The sequence below is a fragment of the Rhea americana genome, unplaced genomic scaffold (genome assembly GCF_003343005.1).
Source record: "Rhea americana isolate MKP2758 unplaced genomic scaffold, rheAme1 scaffold_38, whole genome shotgun sequence".
Taxonomy (NCBI): Eukaryota; Metazoa; Chordata; class Aves; order Rheiformes; family Rheidae; genus Rhea; species Rhea americana.
The window spans coordinates 2,711,513-2,738,504 of NW_028186512.1; the positions used below are offsets into that span (position 1 = coordinate 2,711,513).

The 26,992-nt window shown below is 40.1% G+C and overlaps 1 protein-coding gene across 6 annotated transcripts in view; it reads right to left on the minus strand.

Annotated features, from left to right (window-relative positions):
- Positions 1-1,877: 1,877 nt before the first annotated feature.
- The window catches only part of SMAD1 (SMAD family member 1), a 48,921-nt gene continuing 23,806 nt past the window's right edge, over positions 1,878-26,992 (minus strand). For all 6 annotated transcript variants that reach the window (XM_085313188.1, XM_085313193.1, XM_085313189.1 and 3 more), the window contains 5 exons: positions 14,806-15,063; positions 11,899-12,015; positions 7,834-8,055; positions 5,319-5,575; positions 1,878-3,349 (listed from right to left, as the gene is read on the minus strand). In XM_085313188.1, the coding sequence (XP_085169314.1) occupies positions 3,206-3,349; positions 5,319-5,575; positions 7,834-8,055; positions 11,899-12,015; positions 14,806-15,063 (998 nt within the window). In that variant the 3' untranslated portion in view covers positions 1,878-3,205. The remainder of the gene's footprint in view (positions 3,350-5,318; positions 5,576-7,833; positions 8,056-11,898; positions 12,016-14,805; positions 15,064-26,992) is intronic.

Here is a 26,992-nt window from a genome sequence, read left to right on the forward strand (position 1 = left end):
TGGTACAGAGCTGACAGTTCATGCCCCCTCCAGGTTTTAAGCTCTCATCTTCCTGCATTTTATGAGAGGCCAGAAAGAAACTCTTCTGTTTCTGTCTTGTCTTATGCCTTTTCCAGTTTTCTGACTCCAACTATCCAGAACAGGACAAATCAGCAAGCAAATTTCTCCAAGCCACTCCAGAAATCTTCAGAAGAGCCCCAGCTAGGAACTTGCTCTTCCAGGGTAACTTCTGTCCTACCTCCTCTTTTTCTGGCTATTAGTCCCAGGTGCTACTCCAGTCCACTCTGCTCATCTAATAAAGTCCAGCTGGGATACTCTGTGCCATCACAGGAAGGTACACTTTTTATGTACCCTTAATGTTCCTTGGCCACTAACAAAAAGCTGGATAACAGATGAAGAGAATATTATGTACACTGCATTGCAACAGGATCAACAACATAGAAAAAAACACAATAAAAGAGAACTTACAAAGACTGGGATCCCACAGAATTACTACCAGTAAAAGTTTTCAATGCATTGAAGAGCTAGTATTTTCTTATTTTAATCCCAGTTCAAGAAAAACAGAGAGGAACTACAGTAATATATTTAGAGGCAAGCTCTTAAAATTTAAGTGCATATTTTTTGATTACATCAAACTCTGAATCTCAGTAAGATTTTTTAAGTGGAAAATGACCTCTGGGATACTGAAAAAAAAGCTTTGTTTAAAAAGTAAAAAACAAAAACCAACCAATCAAAAAACCCCACAACCTTACAACTCCTTCCTCTATTCCAAAGGCGCCTTCAAACAATATAAGAAAATACAAAATTGTAAAAACCTACCTAAGTTGACTAGTTTCTCTTTGATGATCAAAAAGGTCAAACTACGCCATCTGAATGAATTTTTGTTGTTCTGTTCTCCCACTTGGCTGCCTCAAAACACATAAGACACTGATACTCAAAATCATTCACAAAATCATCCTTTTTTACTCCAAAGCTATTTCAGTGTTTAACCAAAGCTTTCACAGGTTCGTCCAGGTAGGGAAGGGCAGAAAGAGTCTTACTCTTATTCCTTAAGACATGCCTGATTGCTGGTTACAGCACTGATTAAAAAAACAAAACACTCCCCCCAAAAATGGCTATCGCTCATCACAGTGCCACACACACATCTGGCCGAGACGCTCATCCCCACTGCTCAGCTTCTCCTCGTGCTTCTGCCCGGGCTCGTGGCTGGGCACCGGGGCTGGCTTCCCGGGCTGCCCCAAATCCCAGACCCCTTCCCCTGCTCGCTGGGCTCCGCAGCCGCCAGCGGACAGGGCCCAGGGCTCAGGCAGAGGCGTGGGGAAGGGARCGCGAGGCTCCCATGGCTACGGCAGGGAGATGATGCTGAAGGAAAGCCCTTGCTCCAGCAAAACCGCTGCAGGGCCCGGAAGGAGGCAACRCTGCCCAGAAGGCAAACCGGCCTCAGGCAAACGGCCCAGAAACTACAAAAAAGCTGATGCACAAAATGGTGTCCAAATACTTTCCTAATGGAGCACCGGCAGTCAAGGAACAATTCCCCCAGTGAAAAATACTATATGGGAGGGAGGTGGTTTTTTGAGGGAGACCTCTGAATCTTCCATGAAGCAAGATCAGACTCACTAGTTCTATTTTACAGAGAAAAATTTTTAGAGAAGACAGAAGCAAAGAGATGAAATGCCTATATAGGAAGGCCAGATCTCATTTGAGTTCAGTGTTACTGCATCCATTCTGCTCTCGCCTAGAGAACTCGCGCTCTCTAGAGAGCTGTGCCAACTCTACGTGTCTAAGTGTCGAAGTTCAGCATCTCCTCATTTCTACTTGCCCCTCCACCTTTGTTAAAAGCTACTAAGAAGTGGACAAGACAATGTTTTAATCAAATGTAAGCAGTAACAACAGGTTTTATTCAAAACTTCCAGTAAAGAGGACCTACTAGTTTTGGAAAAAAGGTACTTAAAGGTATTACAGCTTATGTAAATATAAAAGAGCAGAGAGAAGAAAATAAACCAAGCAGTAAAAAAAAAAAAAAAAAAAAAAAAAAAAAAAAAAAAAAAAAAAAAAAAAAAAAAAAAAAAAAAAAAAAAAAGTTAAAAATATATATATTTTTATAAAAAGTCTGAAATAGACCCATACAGGGATTTTGACACCCTCCAAACAACAGTTACTAGGTTTGGCAAAACAAGATTCTCTTACAAAATTAAAAGCCTACTTCTGTTACATAAACTGTATAAAACTGCTCAATAGCTAAAGAGCATACTGTACAATTTTGTCTTGAAATACATAGAGCAGCAGCCTTTGAACTGCAGGAATTAATCATTTTGTCCTCTTCACAGGTAAAAGAATTAACCAGCTGCGCAATTGTTTTGAAGGAAAAGGAAGAGGCAAAAATAATCAAAATTAACAAGTTGAAGCCACTATAAAAGATGAAATGCACAGCAAAACTCAGACCTCAATTTAAACCAACAAGCCATGTTTACAATATATTCCACATTTCAGTTGTCATTTTCCCTTCCCATTCCCACCTCCCCCCACTCAAATATTTCTAACTCCTTTACGGTCTAATTAATTTCTAAACTTTCAGATACACCATACATACATTTAGCAAGAAACATACCTAACATTCTTACAGCAGTATGGTCAGGACACAATTTCAAAAGATTATTACACAGTTATTGAGATTAAACTGTATTTTTTTTTCTTTTAAGAGAACAGCAACCATCAGCTAGACAAATGGTTTTAAAATGTACTGTAGAAAGCCTGGAGAAAACAGACTTCACCAACATGGGCTTGTAGCCCCAGAGGACACAGGGGAAAAAAAAAACCCAGTGAACGCTGAACATAAGGAAGAAAGAGAATCTCGGAGTGCCARCTACAGGAAAATCCTTTGGGAACTCAGTCTGACAGATTGTGGTTTTGGCTTGGTTGTCCCTGTTACACTAAGCCCTGAAAAAATCAACTTTGCAATAGAACATTACAATGTAAACTAAAATTCTTGATACCAACAGTATGTCAAATGGATTTATTTATTTATTTATCCTGAATCCAACAGTTGGTCACAGAAGTCAAGTATTTTCATGGCTCTTATTCAGCTGTTGCCTTTTTTTTTTTGGAGGGGAGTTGGGGGGAGGAGGAGGGAAGCGTGTCTGACTCATATGTCCTTCAAGTACATGCAAGGCTCAATTGTTTCCAAAATGCAGGAGCTTGGGACCTTTTAAGACACTGAAGAAATAGGATTATGAGGAGAGCCCATCTGAGTAAGTACTTTATCCAGCCACTGAAGGGGACCGTGAAGGTGTATCTCTATCCAGCATGGAGTGCTCGTTACATCTTGGCGATGATATTCAGCTCCCCAACCCTGGAAACAGAATCATAAGCAAGGAAAGAAAAAAAAACACCTTATTTTATAATATCAAATACATGAAGCTTATTTCAGTTGTCTTCTTTCTTACTGAAATTACTTAGTTTCCAACAGCGATTACCACTGGGGCCACAAAAGATCCTTGATGTACCAACTATTATCACATTTCAACAACCAGTCTTAAGTAAAAAAACATAATTTAAAACTTGGAGGAAGTGACATTGAGATCTCTTGGAACTAAAGTTTTTAAATTCTCAAAGAAATAACTGGTAGCAGYGCAAAACTTCCCTGTGCCTCACTGCCAAGGTGCATGATGTCCCAGAAAGACTCTGAAGGGGGAGATAATGAAGAAGTAGTCTCTGTCAAAACCCAAACCAGAGCAGACTGGGAAAGAGTGCTACCAAACAGATCAATAAATTAAAAACCAACAGTCACAGACTGACACGGAAGTGGAGGGAGAGGCTTCTGTCTGACAAGAGCAAAGCATGGTTTGCATGATGGACAGGATAAACCAGAAACGTTGGCATTTCTTCTTGGAGAAACAAGGCATGGTCATTCCCCAGTAGGCTATTTCCCAAGTTGAGACAAGTACTGATAGGTTTTCTTTCAGCTCATACCAAATTGACTACAATAATTATCAAGGATATAAGTAGACATTTATAAAACATTCAAAATCGTTCTTTAAGTGAACCACGATGGGGGCAGGGAAACTGGAGGAGACAACAGTAAGAAGATAACTGCAGTTAAAGTTTGCTCCACATTAACCTCTAATGAAGGGGTTACTCAGCTCCTAGCACAGCTGGCAGCAGCTCTAACCATTGTGCAATGCAATATCCAGCAAAGAGGAGGTCCTCTGTGCAACTCTGAGACAACATACCCATACCACTTTACGGGACGTACAGCCTATAAACAACCTCCTCCAGTGTAGGAGCCTTGCCCTACCACACACACTGAAAGTTTCCATCTCTCTATCTTCTTCTCTCAAGAAGAGCACTTCAGCATGTTCCCTGTGTTGTTTGGCTGGTTTCAGATAAATGACCAGCCCTTTTATATCAGTGCATACTTTGAAGCTCATGGCTACCCTAACAAATCATGACTATTATGCTCACATGCCCTGTAGAATAGAAAGGTATGTGTATTATTCCCAGTAATTGCTGCAACTCCTAATTTGGGAGCTGCTGGTCACGACAGGTTTAGAGGATTATGCTATCTGTGCTCCAGCAAATGCTGTGATCACCTATAGTGCAGTCCCAGCTCACCTATCAAAAAATGCCAGCCAGGAACAGAAGCGTGAAATTCAGCAGAACTTCTTACAGAACAGGAGATGGGCACAGACTAGCAATGTCATTTAAAAAGGGCAAAAGCTGATGCTACGTAATTGGTTGGTGACTTTTCTGCTTGTAGGCCAAGTTATTAACCACTCAACTCTTTTCTAAATGTAGTTGTACTATATTAAGCCATATGCCCCCAAAATTAAAAAGACAAGCCCACAATTCCAGAGTAATTATGCAAATAACTATATATAATAAACATTTATATATATATATATAGAGAGAGAGAGAGAGAGTTTTATATGTATATATATTTACATGCACATGCTTAAATACAAGTATTCAACTGAATCAATATGGTAAAACTAGAGGCAATACAATGAGGTTAAAATCGTTAACAGATATCACAGTCCAGTCCCTTCACAAAAGGACTAGTGAGGTATCTGAAGAAACACCTTATGGAAGTCACCTCAGTTTTAAATGTCTGTGTGTTAACAGAAGATATTTTTTTCCCCCCAAAGACAACATGTCTGTAGGATTTATCTTCCACATAGAAAACATTATTCTGTAAATATTAAAATTTAGCAGTCATTAACAGGTTGATGCAAAGAGGCAACAGACCATTCAAAATCACCATATTAAGAAAGAATAATTTATTTTGCTTACAAAATATGCTCAAGCAAATTTTCACATACCTTTACAAAACTCATACGGAGAGTGCACATCTTAGTAAGCTCATACACTGTCTCAAAACCATGGTTCACTGACTGAGCCAAAAGCTGAGCAAACTCTTGATTATTGAAAATCTTCAAACTGCAGCCACTGGGAATTTTGCACACAGTGGTTGGATGAAAACCATGATGGTAGTTGCAGTTTCGACTTTGCACAAAAATACTGCTGTCACTAAGGCATTCAGCATACACTTCTCCACCAACATAATAGAGATGAACACCTGGAAGGAAAAAGTTGATGCTAGGAGGCCAGATGAATTCAGAGTGCATATCTATTTTTCATGTTCTGACTTCATAGAGATACCTTTTTGCTTAAAGAGATAAATATTAATTACATATCAGACCATCATCGGTCTGTCTTGATTTTTACTTTTCTGTTTCATCAGTAGGTGATTTTAAAGGAGTTTGTGTGTATGTATGTGCATAAGAAAAATCAGTAACTGCTGCAAATAAACATGCTGCATATTCAGCAACAACAAACCAGCAAGTACTGCAGTAGTTCTGATGCTGTATTTGGATGRCTTGACCACCTGAAGTTTGGTCCCATTATATTTATATGAAACAATGAATGAGAATGCAGGAGGAGAGCACAAAAAACTACTGCATGCTTTGGAAATGCTAGAACAATTCTGTGATTCTGAGAAGGTTTCCCTGGAAAAATCCTAGATATCAGTCTGGCTAGCATAAATTTTTTAAACTCATTGTAACACTTTAACATCAGGAAGCTGGCAAAAGAAAAGTGTTCACATTCCTCAAATGTATCCCTGAAATGAGGGTAAACCCCAAATTTAAAACCCTCTCCCCTTCTACTTTCTGCTCTCTCAGGTGCCATTGATGGCAGCAAGCCTCAAGAGAATGGCAAAAGATACAGGAAACCTCTGTAGCTATTCACTGTTAGTGGGACTAATTCTAAAGGCTTTGAAAAAGCATGAAAATTTGCCTGTTTTGTTTAAAAATGGGTTATTTACTATTTAAGTCATTCACCTCCCACAATGTCAGAAGTCAAAAGTGAACACAGAATTTGAAAACTAAACTGAATTAAGTCAGATAGCTTTGACTGCACTCTGTCTTTTAAAATTTTGCTGCTGACCATGTGTGTGCATGTGTGGGTACATACCTATAACCCTATGCAAAAAAATTTCTAGCTATGCCTGCAAGCTTAGGATTTACACCTTTTTTCCTAAAGACTAACAGTTTTATGTCATCATTAACTGTATACATCTACTTATTTAACAGCCTCCTTGCCCTTTCTACTCTACCTTGGTACATATACAGTTAAGTGCTTCAGTAGAACCTTGCTTGCAGCTCAGTTACTTTTGCGTTTTTGAAGGGAAAATAAATGATGTGTTAAATAAATTTCTCAGTACTTGGTATGATGGATGGAGAGGAGAAGAAGGAACAAATATTGARTAGCTCAGCACAGCTGTGATACACTGCTGAGAGCTGCACAAGTGCTCATGTAGAGTAAAGTTTTCCAGGCTAAAGACTAAAACTTGAAGACCTAACTCTTCCCTTCAGTTTCAATTCTCTCCTCCTTTAAAGAAGAGGAGGATACTTCATTAACTGGTACTTAMAACTGCTTGGACCTTTAACTGTTTCAGGAAATCCAGAGCTTATTAGTAATGTAAACACTTTTTAAAAAAAGAGTCTGGCAGGAATGCCCCAGTGTAGGGGCAATATAAGATTTGCGTGTCATCTTCATGATAGGCGAGGCCTCAAAAAAAATATTAAGTCAGATATGAAACTGAAGCTTTTTTCTTTTGCAGGACATTTGTCATAGCCAGAGAGAAGATAAACACAAGATTCCAACAGAAAGAATCACCAGCCTGCAAAAGAAGTCTAAGATGCATTTGCAAAAACTGTTTCAGCAGGTTGTCTCTCTACATAGATGTTAGAATAGTTAACTTATATTGGTTTTAAGGATAGCTAAAATTTTTTTGTGCCAAGAACTATTATATGTACCAATAATCAAGATAAATCAAGACATGTCATTAAACAAACTGCCTTAAGCCCTAATTAAAATTATAATAATCTTCAGGCAAATAAAAATTGATTAGAGATAAAAGCTTCCTGTAATTACACAACAGGTAAGAACAATAGTTTGCTTATAACACTTGGCCAGAAAATTATATATTTAGCAATGTTCTAATAAGCACTTATCACATGCATTAGGAAGATCAGCCTGCCCTGGAGGCTGGCATCCAAGACTGTCATGTTGAGGGGAGGAAGTGAGTAAATAAATAAAATAAAAATCAGCCAACTTACAAAGCAAAGCCAGCCAACCTTACCTGTCCCTATCCCAAAGCCCTAGAATTTGTAGTGGTTATCGCATCTGCTTTGCATGCTGAAGGTCCTGGGGTTCAAGCCCCAGTGGAACCAGCACCAGGAAATCTTTGGGAGGCTGGACTAGATGATCTCCAGAGGTCCCTTCCAACCTTACTGATTCTGTGAAACTTAAACATACAGATCTAAAACTCACCTTTGCCAATATGCCGCCTTGTATTCTCAATGGTGGAATTCCGATTAACGTTAGAGAGCAGCCCAAGGCAAAATCTGTTTTTGTTGTTGGACGGATCAGTGAAGCCATCAACCAACACACTTGTGGAAGAAGCATGGAAAGCCTCCCCGACACGGTTATTAAGCTCGTAATAAACGATGGAGCACCAGTGCTTCGGTTCTTCATAAGCAACCGCCTGAACATCTGCAAAGCAACCAAGGAAATGTTAGGGTCAAATAGCACTGGAATACAGGCCTCACATTTAAAGAGTCATAAACTTACAGATTTTTGCTTACKATTACTGAAAGATGATCTGAATAAGCAATTGCAGTTAAATGAAGGCTCTTCTGTCTTCAGTTATTTTTGACTTTTTCAGAACCACGGATATACAAGAGAGCAATTTTACATCAATGCTACTTGCACAAGATTCTCAAGAGGAAAACAAGCAGGCACTAGGTACACACAAAAATGCACACGAAGCTCCCAAACGCATAGCAAGAAGTGCCCCACTATCCCTGCTCCTTTATCCACAGCATACCATGGTGTAAAATAGACAGCAGAGAATTGCTGCAATCATACAGCTCAACTTTCTTTCCAATCTAGTAAATTAACTGAGGTTAAATTACTTCAGTTCATTTTATTCAGCCACCAAATTAAAAGCAATTACTGCACTTACTGCAGAGTTCTACATTGCCAGGGAGAACCAGCAGGAAACAATTGCACAAGCGCTCACTGTAACTTCGGGTACCAAGAGGGTTTAAATATGTAACCAATCTTTCAGCATTCAGGGCGTACACAAATCTTTCTCCCAGGCTTTTGGGAGGGAAGGGCAAGAAGACTTCCAAAACAAAAACAGATCGACATTTGTCTGCAGAACATGCATGAGGCAGAGCTTAAATGTGAACATCCTACGTGGGAGCTGAGGCTGAACAAGGGTATAGCATACAGAATCCTAACAATTACACTGGAATAAAGGGCGGATGAAGCCAAAAAAGGTATTATTTTATGAGAACCTTTTGTTCGTCAAGTGCTAGCAAATACAAAATCTTAAATTGTTCATTACCAAAACAATTACTTGTTGAGTAATAKCAAGGATTTCTCACAGCTTTGTTTTCCAGGTTCTGCTAACAACAAGCTCCTCCTCAACAAGTCCTTACTGAAGCTCCGAATACTACAGAATGCCAGCAGGAAATTCACCGTTCATAACTTCTGTCTATCAAGCTCCGGMAACACATGGAAGTCTTGAGGTAACACTTGTGACTCTGCACTGAGAAATAATTCTTCTGATGATTCAGAAGGTCTTTACCAAAGGGTTTCACAGTGGGTGTCCAACGGCAGCATAAGCCTCTTTAGATGTCTTCAGCCAGCGTACACACTTCTTTCAAGTGCCAAGCACAGCTACAAATTACTGAACTGCCTCCAAACAAAAGGAGGCTAGTGAGGGGATGTGGTTGCTTTACGTGGTTTCTTTAAAATGAAGAATACTTCATATTTCCTTGCTCAGCCTAGCACAGCTGGACTTGCTGCTGAGACACCAGCTTTGCAGATTAAAGCTATAACTATAGGCCAAAGTGCTAAAAGGCAAGCAAGATTAGTATTACGGGAAAACTTGCTTCTCTGGCCAGAGGATTCCTTCTCCCAACCCTAAGACTCAGTCACCTAAGACCAATGCTTATATTTTCCTTTGTTCACAGGACATATTGTCATGATTTTTCTGACAGGAGCAGAACGAAAACATTCCCTCCCCCCCGCACACACCAGAATTGCATAGCAGATACAAAAGGTGGTAAACAGAAAGCAGAATAACACAGCCTAGATCACTGTGCAAAACTTGCAAGCATTATGTCCACAGCTGATTAACAACTTGCTTAAAACACCAGCAGAAAGGAGCTGATACCATAACATTTTCTGTCCTTTCAGATCATTGTAAAAATCAGCCATAAATTATTAGTAAGAGGTTATTATACTTCCAATTTATGTGAAGACACCAGCAATTATCAAAGCTGCAACTTTGCCCCAGTTCTCAAAGTCAGGCAGAAATCTTGCCAGCTGGCCATTCTTCCAGAATGAATCATATCTCTCTCACACAGATTTCATACTAACTTCCTTACATTTGCTTTAAGTCATGCAGAGCAGGTGCGTTTAGTCTCTCCATTCCCAGCATGGGCCAACAATGGAAATTACCCAGCTTCATTGACAGGATGCAGCTTGTTAAGTCAAATCTCTTAAGACCAACAAATCACCATGAAGAACACGCTTTGAAAAGCTTGCAACACAAATGCTGCAGTCAGCTTACAGTAAAAACTGTTCTCGAACAACCTGCAGCAGATTTTTTAAGGAGTGCAGTTACCACAYACACGTATGAATAAGGAACACGTAGAGGTATGGTATAGAGAAAGAAGCAATTTATCTTTTTTTACTGAAGAGGCACAGAGGTGAAAATCCATTGTACTGAACTATTAGGAGGAAAAAATACTAATAGACATGATTTTCAATTTTGGAATGGTTGCATGTTAAAAAGCAAGAAAAAAATGTAAACCATTTTTTTTTGTTATTAACTCACATGTAACAGAAAAATCCTGCAGTAGTAGATTTTATAAGAAGGGAAAACCAAAAACATACATAAGTCTGCAGTCGAGCATAAACACTGATAATTGTACTTTGGGCCTCCAGCAGCAGCAAAGACTATATACACACACACACACAGAGTGTACTGGATCAGCAAAAAGTGGAAATGCTACAGATGGAGTTTATCACACACAAAACTCACTCCATACAGAGTAAATAGGTTACCACAGAAGCTATCCAAATTGTTTTAAGAGGGCAAATATACTTCCTGAAAACAAACATTAAGCTTAGCAACAAAATGAGTACAAAGAAAAAAAAAGAAAAATCAAACAATAGTTAAATTGTTCATATGCTTGTAATCTTTATAATCATTCTGGCACAGCATTCAGCTTGCTGCTCTTTCTTGGCACGGTCCATAGCTGTGTAAGCTTATGTATTCTCTGAAGGGGCTATTTCTCACAGTGTGATGAATGCACTAAATCTTTTATTCAGCAGTCATGGCTGGCTGCAAAGGCTYTCAAAAGCAGCATGTAAAAAGATGTCTGTGTACATAAAACAAAAAGATTTTTTCTTAATACAGACTTTAAAGTCTGTAGCAATGCCACCTCAGGCAGACAACTCTCAGTTCTGGACCATGTGCCATAATTGCATGACCCAAAGACGAAGGAGAAAGGAAAGGGAGGGTGGAACAACAAAACAMCRCAAAAAAAGAAAAAAAAATAGCCGAAGCCTTTTCAATGGGAGAACAGGTAACTACTCAAAGCAGAGCATACTCTTTAAGGATTGAAATTTAGAATTCAAGTCTAAAGCATGGCAACACAGTGAGAAAAGACAATTTTATGAGATGTATTGTCTCGGAAGAAAAAAAAATACAGATACTCCAACTGCTCATATGAAACGTCTCTGGTCTTTACATAAGTGAAGGTATTAGCACCCATCTCATGATCATGTCTTCGTTTGGAGAGCTATACTTGACCATATACTGTCATCCATAATTCAGTATGCACTATATAGCATTAACTGCACTTTCTCAATAAATCGATGTAGTCATAAGAGATTCTTTTCCCTGCACATATTCAACTTCTGCATCACATGCAGAAATGCACAGCATCATAGGAATTCTTTCATTTCAGTAATTATCAGACATTCCAGATACAAAACACACAAAAACGACCTTGGTCATGACTTGGTTGGGAATAAGACAGTGACAAAATACACATATTTTACATTTTAAGAGTCACGTGATAACTTCTTGTCCTAAATATAAATTTACTTTTATATACTTTTTATCTTCAGATTTATTTCATCACTTACAATGACACAAAATAACTATATAGCTGTTTTTTCTTTGCTACAGCTAAAAATTTCCACAAACGTGTACCCAATATTAATACTCAACTATTAAAAACATCCCAGAAGTTTCAAAAGTTCTTTACCTGTAAAGAAGCAAAGCAGAAAATGAGAAGGGAATGTTTTTACCTCCTCTGTGTATGTCAGGGGGCATTGCAGGTACCATCATGTGGGTATCCATTGGCTGGGAGGTATCGTGTATCATCGGATCTTCCGGAGGCAGGTAAGCAGGAGGCGGCGTATCAGCTAAATATAGAAAAGGGAGAGCTACACAAGTCCTTGCCTCACTTTAAAGTACATATACATACATAAACAGTTTTAGCCTAGAAATGCTTCCAGCCTGACTCAGCTATAAACTTCCACCCACCAGAAATCTGCGAAAGCAATCACGGACCTTGATTCAGGAAAGCAAAGAATTACTGTGCATATTAAGTGTAACTGCAATAAAAACAAGTCACTTCCCCCRCCACCAAGCCACAAAGAAAAGCTTAGCTACATTTGCAGCCCATGGGTTTTGCCAGTTGAAAATGCCACATAGATATTAAGGCACACAGATCTCTCCAGATCAGGTGAGAAGTAAATATTGAATAGGGTAAACGTGAATAGAATTTGAAACAAAGTCTTCAGTTCCAGCTTATTGTTTCCAATGTGATTCCATCAGCAAAGTATGCAAACATCCCAGATATATCCATGACTTTAATAATACCACTGCAAGGTATTAGCTCTATTTCTGTATGTAAGTAGCAGTGGAAAGTATTTAAGCACCCAAATCCTACAGAAGTAACCTTTTGGATCAGGATTTTATTTGCCAGCGTCTCTTTATGTCTCTTAATAGCTGCACCGAGCAGTTAAGAATTGAATCACTASTATAAAACTATTGTATGCACCATCACCATACTCACTAATGCACTGCCATTGCCTTTGAGCTCTGTTTGAACCATACTACACGGGTGCTTGTGTTGCCTTCCAGTTGTTCAGTTCACTTCTGGGAAAGCTTCCCAAACAACTTCCTAGAAGCTGGAGGAAAATGCCAACGTGACTGTTTCCCAACACTTCAGAAGACACTTTCCTCCAAATCAATTGCACAAAGATACATGCAGAAGAGAGAAAACCCTTGCCTAATGCCTACAAGCTTTTGCTGCTAAAAGCTGGGATTTGATTGTCACTGTTCTGTCTCTGGTGAACACAGCTGCTGCTCATCCCATATTTATTTTCATTGCTGAGAGGATGAAATATAAACCATCACAGTAAATAATAAGGGACCTCCAAAACCATGAAAACCAGAACAGCAACAACAAAAAACTAGAACTGTATCACTGCTTTGAAAGTTTTCTTAAAAAAAAAAAAAAAAAAAAAACACAAGCTAATGAAATGTGTTAGCTGCTTATTATTTAGGACATACTCTGTTAAGAGCTTTATGTCTAATGCTGGTGAGCACATTACCAGTTCTTTTTTCCTTTTTCCTGCTTGATCATACAGGTGATACCCTCCCTCGGATAGGAGGGAAGCAGGGAAAGACATGGGTGACAGCAGGACTGCATTATAGGCTTCACAGTCGGCACTGGAGTTTAAAAGTCTCATGCTTTACTAAGCCCTAGGCAACTGTGTATGTGCAAACACGATGTTAGTGATGCACAGATAGGGAAATGAAATTGTAAGGCCAGAGGCAACAAATTAGCCAGAATCTGGAAAATTTTCAAGATCTCTGGATAACTGCCTTTCTCCTTTTTCTGTATTTTCCAAATTTGGCCTCCTCTTTCCCTACGAGTAAAAGATGGAAAGCTGTCCAGAGCTAAGCATCAAGGAAACTAGTATCTTTAATTCATTTTCTTTCCTGCAGCTGCTGACTCCTCCTTTACAGCGATGAACATAGAACAGATYGCTCAAAATTCAAGTAAACTTCCACAAACGAGTGTTCAGGAAGAYCTTCTCATTAGAGAAGCCTGTATATCTGTCTCCTGAAAGAGCCTTAACCATACTCACCACACTTTCTTAAAACATAATAGCAAAGACAGCTGGCTTTGTTGCAACTTTTCAGCCTCCCCCTTGTTTGTTTATTTATTTTTAAAAGAAAAAAACAATACATAGACTCTTCTTTCCCTCCTGCCTCTGCAAGTTCAGTAGCCTTCACTCATAAGGGAAAAAAAATAAGAGAAACAACTACAACAGCAGGAATTTTTGAATGTTAATTTTAGATAATAGAAAACACATTTTCACAGGTCTGCCACTCTGTTTCTGCTCACCCTTTTTCAGCTCTGAAGAAAGCACTCAATAGAACATGAGTAAATATTTGTATAGAGTCCTCCTCCTAGCATATACATCCAGGGATCTCTCACAAAAGAAATCTGCAGTATTTTTATCTATCTCCATGTAAAGACCAAAACAAAAAGAAAAAAGAAATAAAGAAAAGAYTGGTTCATGGAATTGCTACAGGCAGACAGACAGCAGTCAACAAAAAAGAAAATGTTATTTCTTTGACTTTTGGAAGCAAAAATAGTATAAAAAWTTCTTTGCAGGGTCTTAAGTGACTGTTTTACAGTTGAAGGATATTTGTTTCTTGAGATTACATCATTATTTGAGTAAGTGTTATCAAGTACAGTAGCAAGATCCCCTTGAGAAACATCCTTCTTCCGCAGAGCTATAACCTTGTGCTGAATTTATGATCTCTTTCCTAAGCAAGAATGATCTGTGGCATTATTCTTCTGTCAAAACATCTGATGTGCRTTAAGCGCCAGGCTTTGTGGGCTAAACAGTTATACTAGTTCCCCCAAAACACACCTGATTCTGTATCCCTGCCCCCACCACCCAAAGAGTTTTACTCTAATTACCTGTGTTTGTAAGAGGAAGAATATTAAGAACACTTAGTATTACTAGCAGACAAACCAATTATGTAGTCTAATTACGTAACAACTTTCAACTCACTGCTGAACACAAGCATTAGCTGATAATCCAGTATAATCAAGCAAAAGAATCATGATACCTGTGATGTCCAGTCACGTTCTCACTTCACAAATAAATAACAGAAGATGAACATACCTGGCATCTGGAAAGGACTTCCCGGGTCCGAGCTGGTGGGAGAATGYGGATAGGTGCTGCTGCCGCTTCCCGGCGAGTTTGGATAGCTGCTGTTTGGCGAGTGGGGGAACGGGATACTGTTGGGTTGCTGAAAAGAGTCCGGGAAAGTAGCATTGTGTGGCATGTGGGGCTCATTTTGTCCCAAGTTGCGGAATTGAGCCAAGAGGCTGTGCTGAGGGTTGTATTCACTGTGTCTTGGCACCAGCACTGGGGGAAGCACTGAAAAGGGGGTGGAGGGAGAAAAAAGAACAAGCCACAGCATTAGAGAGTCAGTCCTTAAGAACTAGCCTACACAGGGGAAAAAAAACGTTCTCTGTCCCCTAAGGCATGTTCACAYGCACCATAAAAAAAAACGAGTTAGTTGAACCTAGGAACACATGTCCAAGCAAGAAGTGTTTCCTTATCTCCAGCTACTGCAGAGCTTGAATTCACAGTGATGGTGCTAGCTGCCTGCTTTGCCAGATAGGTGCTGATTTTCACAGAGGGCCAGAGAAGAGTCAAAAACAAACTGCAATTCTACATGTTAGTTTTATTCTCATGAAGAAATGCTGTGAAGAACTGTTATATTACAATGCTGACACGCAGTTCATTTTACAGCACTTGTGATCTCACTAATCATGTAATGGCCTGTAACCCAAAACCTTGCTAATAACAACAGTTTTTTTTTCTGAAGACAATACTAATACTATTTAGGCCTTGAACTAAGCCTGGACCCAACAGCTGTAATTTTATTTTTAACCTAGGTTATGTTCTTACAAGTTGAGACTGTTATTAACCCTTCAAGTCAGTTTACAAAACTGCAATTTAAACAAAATTACATAGTTAAAAAAAAAAGCAACTGTGCAGCAAACAAGTTCCAACTATACACAACTACGGGGTCAGAGAAACACATGTTAGAAACTACTAGTTTCACCACACTGCCAAGGCCTCCTCACCACAGGTCAACAAAGGTCTTTTTTTAACCAAGAATATGAACGTGATACCAGATACACTAAGATAAAAGAATCAGCTTTTTCCAGCGCTTCAGCTTCTACCTTTGAATGCCTCACAGCAAAAGCTGAGCTCCTCGAGAGATTAAAAACTGGTCTTGTTATAGATTGAGATTTTTTGGGTGATGGGGCGGCAGTGGGGAGGGAAGGGCAGGGAGAGCGAGATCCATGCACAGAGAAGTGGGAGTGAAACAGAAAGTTACTCTCCTCCATTTCTGCACCCCCTTCACCGCCTCTTCTTCCCACCTCCACCTTGAGCAGAACCAGTCAAACTATCCTGCGATATCCTGCCAGCCTCTCCTCGGGGGGAGGGTGCAGAAAAGCAAAAAGCAATGAAAATAAAGTACCCAGGCTATCTACCCCTTCTCCCTGCAGAGGCTCCTGCACTGTCGTACAAGCCGGGCGGCTACACGGAAGGGGAACAGGACCGCGGACACCTGACGAGCCTCTGCAGACATCACTGCATCACCTACGCTAACCAAGGCGTTACACGCCGCTCCAGTCCACTGGGGCACCCTCCCTCGTCTCTGCTCGTACAGAAGCATTCAGACACCCGAGCAGCCGGGAGCCTACAGGTGCCCATGTATTGCTGTGCGCATAGACCAGGCCTCAAGTCTAGGTCCAAATTTTAAATGGATACAAAAAGATGCCACACACAAAATGCTCTCTCTGTTCTGAAAGCAAGCCACACATTAGCTAAAAAAGTAGATCTTTTCCTTTTAAACATACGTATAACAGAGAGAAATTAATCCAACAGATTTTTGCTCACCAGTAGTATTAACGTACAGAAAGTTTCATCCCACAGATCTTCCCTGGACACACACTGAAAAAAGAAGGGAAAAAGAAAAAAAAAAAGAAAACACTACTGAAAGTAGAGCTGCCTGTTGGATTCAGAATCAGTTTTTTAAAGATTTAATCTGGTTTCTCAGATTCTCAGAGCAGCTCCACCAAGTTTCCAATGGATCTTAAATATTTGAGGCAGATGTCATTTCTAAGTAATTTGTTTAAGTATGGAACAGTTAACTATCTACTTCACAAGGAATATACAAACTATGGCATTTTCTGAAAAAAATTACATCCATCTACCATACTATGGAAGTTCATTCTCAACTGCAAAGCACCGTCGGAGAAGCTGCATCTCTCTCAGCTGTACTGACTGCATCTTGCCTCTAATGCAACTATGGAAAAAGCAATACAAAAGAGATAGTCAGCATTCAAGTTGACATCACATATCCCATCATCTGCAATACAGCAAATGTCAAACCCAAACTCTCTAAATATTAGGATCTCTCAGAATTAAACGTGTTCTGTGAAACCTAACAGTTCTTTCACAGTTAATTCAAACAATATGTTAATTGTCACAGCAARCGTTTGCTGGCCTAATAAATTACAAGTGAAAAAACAATGAGATCACGCATTAAAAAGTATTTTCCCTTTCCTGTCTTTATGAGTCTTCCTCACTTTTCTGAGCTTTAAAACATAGCTTTCCTATCTCTTCATTTCCTGTAGATGAAGGTCAAACCATTAACTTCAGAAAAATTAATTTCTGCAGAAAGTACATCATCTACCTTTCTCATCCCCTATCTCATGTTAAACAATAACATACATGACATCACAGGAAGCCATACAATTTATAGGTTTTTAAAATAGCTGCAGAACAGGATATTTTCTGTATATTTTCAGTAATTAAAATAAAGCAGCATCAGATTTTCCCAAGGCGCGTGCACGCACATTATCTCCAACTGGGCAGAACCACTACTGAAGTCTGGAAGGACTCCAGCTACACCTCATCTTCCACACTCTCCCTCATACGAAACTAACTTTGACCACAAAAAATTAAAATGCCAGCTTCTTCAAAATACATGTGGACAGAGAGGGAAGGAGGAGGAAGAAAAGAACCAATACTGATATAGCACAAATGGTCGCAAAAATATCACTTCAGAACTTGCTTGAGCACTCTCCTACTTCAAGCCCTCCCTGCACACAAACAACCTTAAGCGCAGAGAAAAGGCACCCAAAGGCTGTCTGGTGGGAGGGAGGCCACAGCCCCCCARTGAGTCCACCTCTGAGACAGTCACTCAAGGCCATAACTGGACCTCTTTGCAACTAAAGGGCTTTTGCAATCTAGCTGCTCCCACCAGAGTCACAGAGGAGCTAATCTGAACATTGTTCACTTGGCAGTGAAGACTCAGGCAGGGACTGGGCTGCTCCGAAGTACACAGAAATGCCACGAGTTCAAAATGCAAAGGGGGACACACACCCCCGCTCTAAGGCCGTGGGCTTCTGGTCAGCTTACAGACCCCAACCATATGGGATAACAAATTACTACGGCTCAGTGCAGCAGGGGAAGAGGCTGATCTCTGTTGCAGCTGCCAGCTCCAGGAAGAGGTCTAATTGAAGGGGAGAAAGTATGAGAGAGTTATTCTGTGCTAAGCCAGCACACCTGTTGCTATAAAATAATGAAGCAGTACACATTTTTGTTGTAGGGATCTCTGCAGGATACTGCTCTAACGGATTGCAGACACAATTTTGCCCTTTCTAACCTTCCTTCGTGGAAGAGAACAAAGATACATTAAGCCCAAGTTTTACATTTATTTAAAAAAAAAAGTTTCCATTTAATAGAGATGTATCTGTTCAAAGGAAAAGCACTAATAATTGTGCTGTTGTCCTGAAAAACTACTGTGACAATCATATCAAATGACATCTCAACAGATTTGTAAATGGAATCTCATTAAAATGGTTAAAACCAGTTAATGGAGTAGAACCACAAGTTGTGAGCCAGTTTTATTTCTTTACTTTCTCAAACAACAGATTAAAAAGTTTTATGGCCTTAACTGTGTCTAAATTTTGCTCTGAGATTTTGTGTAGATATAGACCTGGAGTTGACAGTTAATGCATAACTAGCAGTAGTAATACTACTGATAACGCCTGAGGACGAAGATAAATCATCTGAAAGTCAGGCTGCATATGTTTGCAGAACTGTAGTTAAAAGCATATCCTGTATTAGTCAATGGACTAAAACTGTCTGGGAATTGGGCAGCTTATTTTTAACATACAAATCATAAGGCGGATTATGCCTGCACCAAACAAGTGGAGCTGTAGTAAAAGAATTACAGCTACAGGGCAATTTTACCACAGGGCTATTTCATCTAAGAGCCAAGAATGCCAAAAACATGCAAGAGAGACTGAAGACAGTCTGGCTATTCATATTATGTATATAAGAAAAAGTCTTTCTAGTAGGAACTTTTATGAAAATGTAATAGTAGCCTTTGAAGAAAGCTACCGATCTCTATGCTTTGCCTCTCTCCAGTATAACAGTCTATTCTCCTGTAAACAAGTGTGCTGTGTTAGTATAAAGATTTACTTAGTTTTCTTTTTTGTTTCCTTCTCATCATGTTCCAGAGATAATGATCTTAGCAAACAATGTTTCCACTTTGTGATTATAACTTTTTAAAGTCTATATACTAAAAACAAACAAACAAACAAACCACTAGTTCAAGCCAAAGGACCTGCTGTGTTTTCAAGGCAGTATATTTCTATTCACCTCACATGAGCCCAGGTGACAGGTAGTTTCCCTCAAGGTTTTCATGAGGATTTTGGTAGGTATCTCTCTTTCCACATCTAGAAATAAACAGACCAAATAACGGAATGCAGCAAGGGGCCACATGAAAGATGACTTTGATCATTCCTCCTTTACAAAGTAAATTCTRCTTTTTCTATGAGCTTTGAAAAAGAAAAGAGCAATTGCTGCTGCACTTTCAACCATGCTGCTTTTAAAAATGATGATGATGACGCACTGGACATGTTATGTGTAAGTGTTTGTGCAGGCTTATACCACAACAGGGCCCTCAACCCTAAGGAAGGCCTTGGAGTACTATCATTAGACAGTGCATTTTAATTTCCAAGCACCATATAGCCATATTTTCATATGAATTTATGCAAAGACACTTACATTTTACTGGAAAAATAGAACTGCGAGTTGGGAAGAAGGAGGGAAATCCTTACATCCTAGTTCTCAGCACCCGGATATAGGTATGAAAAAAATGAGGGTGGGGGGAAGAAGTGCAGGAGAGGAACTTGAAACTTGTACTCAAGTTTCTAGATAAAAAATCCTGCAAAGATGAAATGGCAAAAGAAGAGTTAGGAAAAAAAATACTGTAATAGTATTAAACTAACAAAGTTCAATCCTTCTCAAAATTTCTAGCTTAATCTCCTGCCTTTGACACCACAGCAGCTGAACTCACAGTGGCATCCAGGTGAGCAGTCCAATCCCTYGGTAGGAATGGAGCAGGTACTGGAGCGCAGAGATGAACGTGCGTAGCTTTGCTTGCTGTCTGCAGCATTAAAGAGGCACTGAAGCACGCTACCTGAAACATCTTGCCAAGATCTTGCTTGTAAACAAGAAAACACCAAGCAGAGAGAAAAAAAGTTTTCATGTTATTAGGTTTGTGTTGCCTAAAACAAGACATGGCAAAATTGAATATTATTCTTTGACCAGAGGACAAGTTCTCACGTACAAAGACACTTACATGCCTATACTTGGGATCAGGTTTACTCTTGGTTAAAAATAATAAATATTGTTGTGGCCAAAGCAGTTCTCCAACGAGCTAGCTATTTTATGTTGTTCCAACACCACCTGGCTTAAACAAGACTCTGCTACAAGCTGTGGTAACACAACTTTGCTCTACTGTTTTCTAAGAAGCAGAAATGACAACATTTTAGACTTTTGCTCCAAATCTATGTTCCAGTAACTGCAAGGCTCAGTCACCACTCTTCAACAGTCTGTTTTGAGTGACAGACACACAAACATTCCGGACTTTCTATTCCAGGAGAAAGCCAAAACCTGTCTTATTTTCTTAACTCTTAATTTGTTTTGCAGTTTCATTAGACCTCACAGCTTGATTTCTCATTTTACACAGTTGCAACTCAACACAGTATTTAAAAAAATGGTTATTGCTTCACCTACTTTACTTTGATATCATACATCTGGTCTAGATGCATTTGTAAATAACATTGGTACATTTTCCTCATTACAATATTCAGCTAACATTAGATTTTATTTGCAGATCCTCTGATAAACTACCATTTCTATTAAAGTGATACTTGTCAAGACCAATTTCAGAGTTTGGTACTAACTGTATGGCCAGGAGCAAGGAGTTCTTGTAAGCTAATGTGGGAGAAGAATTAGTTTTAATACAGGAGACAGTTAGAGTGTGGCAGTGTATACTCACTCAGATGCTTACACAGAGCAGAGTTCAAATCACCTATATAAAAACACAGCATCTTACTGTGTCTTACTTAAGTTAAAACTTGGATGTCTGGTATTTTAATCTGGTTAATTTTCTGGTTAATTAAATTAAAAATATATAGAGAGATACAAACATATCCTTCTTGACAACTGATATCCATTTACTAAAGTCCTCTCTTTTGACATCTGGTGAGGTTAGACAAAGAAATCCCTGAAGTTTAGACTATTCCTTCCTTTCTCCCTCTCTATTACAACTCATTTCCCCCAAGCAGATTTTGATGATGAATTTTAGGACTGAATTCTGCAAAACTGACAGGAAGAAAGCTTTATACTACTTGCTAAGCAAACTGACAGTTGTTTGCTATTTTGGGGAACCATCCTATAATTGTGCCCACCTGTTGTAGCACACTATTTTTAAAGTTATGCCCAACACTAACATTACACAGCAATAARGCAAAACTTCTCAGCTATGACATGCTCTGCTCCCTCATCCTGCGCCTGCAGTGGTGCAGAACCTTTGCTAGGAATACAAAAGTGGGAACAAGGATTTTACTAACCTACTCCTATGCATTAACTCCTCCGCCCTTTTTCCCAGTTTTGAATCAACTGGTGAGCTCCATTTCTCTATTTTTTCCCTAAAGCAATTAAAGGAAAAGCACTCCAATTTCCTTTTCTCTTTCTGTCTTCCTTCCACTTCATTTATATTCTTCCTCTTTGAAAGGACACTCCAGTTTTCCCCTCCCTTACATTCCCCAGATCAGAGAAACAACAACTTCTCTTTTGCCTTCACTTTTCCAGGCTCTTGCCCGTTGCAGGTGTGGGAGGAGCAGGTGCAGCTGGCGCGCGGGGCTCCTTCGAGCCCTGCTCCGCAGAGCTTCCCCGGCTGGCCGGAAACACGCCACAGGCGCCAGGGCCAGCTGCAGCTCTCCCAGGTGCTGCTGCAAACAGAGGGAGGCAGGCACCGAGCAAGCCCTGGGATCCCTGAAAGCTCAGCTAGGCAAGGCACAAGCTGAAGAAAATCTCCAATTACTCTAATTTTTCTCTCCTGCTTCCAGATTTGATCTTGACACCTGTCAGTTTGATGATCTCTCTGAAAGCAGCCTAATGCGCAAGCTGCATACTACATTTGAACCCTGCTGCTTAGCAAAAAATAAAGCACTAATTTTAGTGATTGGATAGGTAACTTATTGCAACCAGCTGTATCAGATTTGAAGTGCAAGGCAATTAACATAGCGAAAGATTTTTAAAAACCCACTTCTCAATTTACSCTGTCTAGAAGCAGTTTGGGAATATTAGTATTACATGGATTAATCTTAGCTGGTTGGGAACAGGGAAGGAGATGGGGATGATTAACAGAYCCATTTATTTTTTCTGTTAAGTATCTATATGTACATATATATACACAGAGAGAGAGCCCGCACAGGCACACCCACACAAATACACACAACCAAACACATGTAAGATTTCAAACGCATTTAAAACTTCCTTTAAACTTTTTTTTTCCCTTCTATTAAAGAGCAGAGCTGCAGCACTCCACAGAGAGTATTCAAGGTGCTTTACTTGCAGGACCACCTCAATCTAAATCTGCCTTGCCCAGGATTTCCACCCTTTTGAGTTTCCTTCTGCTCCTCCGGTAACTGCCGTAGGTGCGCGGCCTTTTGGAGACTCACAGCAAACAGCTGAAAGGATCAAAGACGAAGATGAAAACCACCAGGTGAAAGCCAGGGGCAAAGAGTCCGTGCCAGGAGCAAAACCAGCAAGACGCCTACCGTTGCTCTCGGAGCCTGGGGACTTGCTCAGGTGCTGTGGCAAAAAGCAGCTAACCGTCTAGGGAAAACGTTTCTCATCAGCAAAGGCAAGGCTGCCGAAGCAGAGAACTGCACAAATTCATACCCAGAATGGAAAGGAACATCGTGACCTTTAGGCAGAACCGAAAATCCAACAGCTCTGACAGTTTATTCACCCACATCGCCAGAGAGCAGCCGTCGCTCGCACCGCCGTTCCAGTGGGRCCGGGGCACCGTCAGCCTCCTAAAAAACTCCTTGAGGTAGAGCCGACTGCCACAGGCTCTCCAAACAAGAAAAAAAGCTTCAGAGAGGAAAAAATCATCCACACTTTATTGCTAAGCACAAAACACTGACCGGGCCTGGTTACCTGCTGCCTTCCAGTGGACGTGCTGATCGGCCCGTCAACGCAGCCCGCGCTTTTCCAGGGGCGGGTGAGCCGCTTCGGAGCTCAGTTTTAGTGCTCCCTGGCATTACGTGGCTCGAGCGCAGTGGAGCAGTAGCTAGCACCTCCAGAAATGGATATCAAGAAATATTACCCAAGCCAGGCCTCAGCTCGCTTAGATCCATGGGGAAGAGGTTTACTTCGGGAACTGAATCTCTTTCCCTAAAGCTGTTAGAGGTGTGACCTTTTCTTTTCTTTTCTTTTTTAATAGCAGGGTCAATTTAAGCATCTCTTTATCCTCCTGCTTCCTTATCCCATCCGCCTTGTTTTAATGCTACAACTGCATAGAGTTAACTGGATCCAGATTTAAAAAAAAGGGGGGGGGGATATTTTTAAATTCTAGATCACATCTTTCACCTGAGTCCGTTGATACAAAGGACAGAGGTAAACAACATAAAACATTAAAAAAAAGAAAAAAAAAAGAAAGAAAAGAGTAAAAAAAAAAAGAAAGGTAAATAGTAGCTCAGGAGAGACTTAGTTCTCCTGCAAAACCAGAGAGGCCGTTTCCGGTATTTTCAGAGAGAAATGAGGAACAACTCATTTGCTTTTCCTTCCCAGTCCCTATGTACACCTATGCCTGATTATTTCTTAGGTCTTGATTGTACTTGAGGAGAGCCCAAAACCAGRTACAAACTTGATTTTGAGGTATCTCTGATCCAAAAAATAAAACTGAGGAGACCAAGCAGATTCAGTTAAGTGAGGGCACCAGTTTAGCTGACTATGCCAGTTTTCAAAAGGCATCAAGTTCAGAGCTTCCCCTCCTTAATCAAAAGCTTGTCTTTGCCTTGCCAAGAGAGAAGTTTGACCAACTRCCCTGCACCAGAAGTAACTCCGCACACTATGGACCTCCTACGCAACAGCTGCAGCAGGGCACGTACTGCATCTCGAGGTGGTCTTCCTCCCCGGCAGCTCAYGCAGCTTCTGCTCCTGCCCCAGCAGCCAAACGGCCTCTGCTCTCCCCGCTCGTGTGCCCACATCTCCATGCTGAGGGAGCTGAGGACGCCAAGCGTGCAGAGCTAACCTTGCCACCGAGATGCTGTGCAGAGCTCCCAGCTGCCAAATCAGGCTGGGTCTTAATGCAGCATCACCAGCTCACACCTCAGTGTTTCCCGGAGGACACGTTCCCCTCATTACACAGGCGGAGCAGCACAGTCCGTGTCCAGCAACACCAGCGCTTCTGCGTTTCCGAAACCATTGCCAATTCTCCTCTTTCAGCCTCCTCTTACTGTTTGCAACCGGGTCCTGTCTGGCCTTGCTAACAAAGAGAAATCTCTGTTCGAATTWAGGTGTAAATATGCAGCTTGTAGACTCACCATAGTGTGACAATTCTAGAATTATCTTGAGCTAAATAGCTAGGATGGAATAAGGTATCACAGTAGAAGATCTTGCATCACTCTTACACAATTAAAACTGAGAAGACTAATTTCCCAACTTAGAGCACTACATGATTTTATGCATTTGAGGATTTGCTGTTAAGCAGGTCTTCAAAACTTCCACAACACCGAAACATGTCACACAATAACCACCTCCAACAAAACAGAATAAAACATACAGATTCCAGCCCATGCACACACCATATACTTCAGCTTTGGAGTAACTGGCTGTATACAAAGGACATAAATACTGACCATGCTGTCAACAGAGCCAGGATTTCACAGTGTACTTGCATATTCCACACAAACTGCACATCATACACTATCTAAGCTTTCAATTTTGTTTTGTCAAGAGAAAGTACATTTGTAACCCTCAGGGCTGCAACGATAGCCTTGGAAACACAAACCTTGATATCTGCTAGAGTTTGTGGACAGCTGGAAACAGTGACTCATGCATGAATTCCCACTACCAATTAATCTCAAAGCATAAACACTTACGCAGCAGTGATGGTGTTTTAATGTCTAGGCAAAAATAGGAAAATGCAGTGAGTAGAATTTGGGAGTGACTGTCAGGAAATGAAGAAAAGATGATGCTTGGAGGATAGGGAGAATAGGGAAGGGACAGGAAAAAAAAGTCATAATGCACTGTCCTCCAAGCCAAAGAAAAGTTCAGTCACCACCCGTTTCCAAAAGTCACCTTTTCCCACTCATCTCCACACAATATCCCTCAAAACAACGGCAAACCTACGGTTGATTAAGTACAAATCTGTCCTTTACGTACCTAGCCAGAGACCTCAGTAAAAACACAGTGGGATTCAACCCTGTTCTCGCACTTCGAGATTTAAAAATCCTTAAGAYATAACTTCAACATGCACATAACTTTATACCTCCATACCACGATTTAACAGAGCATCTGAAGAGCAGCAAAAGCTACCTCCTRCTCCACAGTTCCCTCCAGGATGTTTTAACTGGTTAGAGCAGCACATTGACCTTGTGAATGACTAAACACTTTTCTCAGCTCTATTGAACTGTCCTAACACTTGCAGGAAAACTGTCCAAGTTGTGTATTAAACAGATGACAAATATCTGCTTGTTCCCCAGGAAAGGGTACTCTTTAGGTGAAAGGGAGGTCTTTTATTTCTACCATCTTCAAATCAGTTAAGTTCCTTTCTCCCCACCCCCAGCAAAAATTCTGTAGCTACACCGCTCTAGAGATTTTTATCTTCTCCAGAAGCACTTTAAAGAGCAATCCAGAATTCAGGCTCACAGTTAATAATGTTTAGCTTTGCTTCCTGAATACACAGCCTATGAGATGACATAACATCCAACGAACATCTTTGCAACCACTTCAACTACTTCACAGTACTCAGCCAAACCATACATTTTAGTTATACASCTTAGAAAGTTTGATTCTATTTTTTATCTTGCTTATCTCACTGAAGTGACATAACATTTCTAAATATGTATTTTTAAATACGATATAAAGTCTAAATGAGAATGTTCTCAAACTCAATACTTGTTTCCAAGACAAAGGCAAAATRAGTTAGAACAGGTCATTTTGCCTTAACAATAACAGCAAAGTAGGTCTGTTGCTCAGGCTCACTGAACTAGATGCTTTTCAGGAATCTTAATCTTCAGTATATTGGAATACTGAATGCAAGCAATCAGCACAGGCACATGCAGAAAGCTTGCAGTACAAAGACACAACTATTTAYTTTACTATCTCCCTTCTGCTCATCATGAAATCAGTAAAATTTTTTTAAAGCTGTTTTTCCARTGCAGAGGGTTCAATTTTTTAACCTTCTGCTGCACAAATACACACTTTATAGTCTCAACTTTGCCATTCAAATGACTTTCAAATTAACACTAACATACCAAAGGGAAATGTTTGGCATCTGGATATGCCTTACATGTTACAGATTTAAGACAAATGCAATTCCCTTTTMCAGGACAACAATCTTATCATTTAATCCATTATTTCCACAGCAGTTCTCAAACTATCTGTGCTACCCTGCAGAGACCGCCACACTGTTTGTAAATGTCTAACACAGATGGACCTCCCAAAATTAAATCAGGGAAGTCCACCCACTCCTGTAATATGCAGACTCACAGGTAGCAGCCTCACAAGTAGCTGCAGACTTATGTAGATATATTCAAGTATACTTTGTCTTAGTCCATGGAAATACTCTGTTAAAAAGGGGCTTGTCATTAACAAGCCTTTGAAGAGGAGACAGATAATCATTTTAACTTAAAAATGAGGAAGTATAAGCAAACTACAATTACAGAACATCTGAAAGTAAAACTTCACA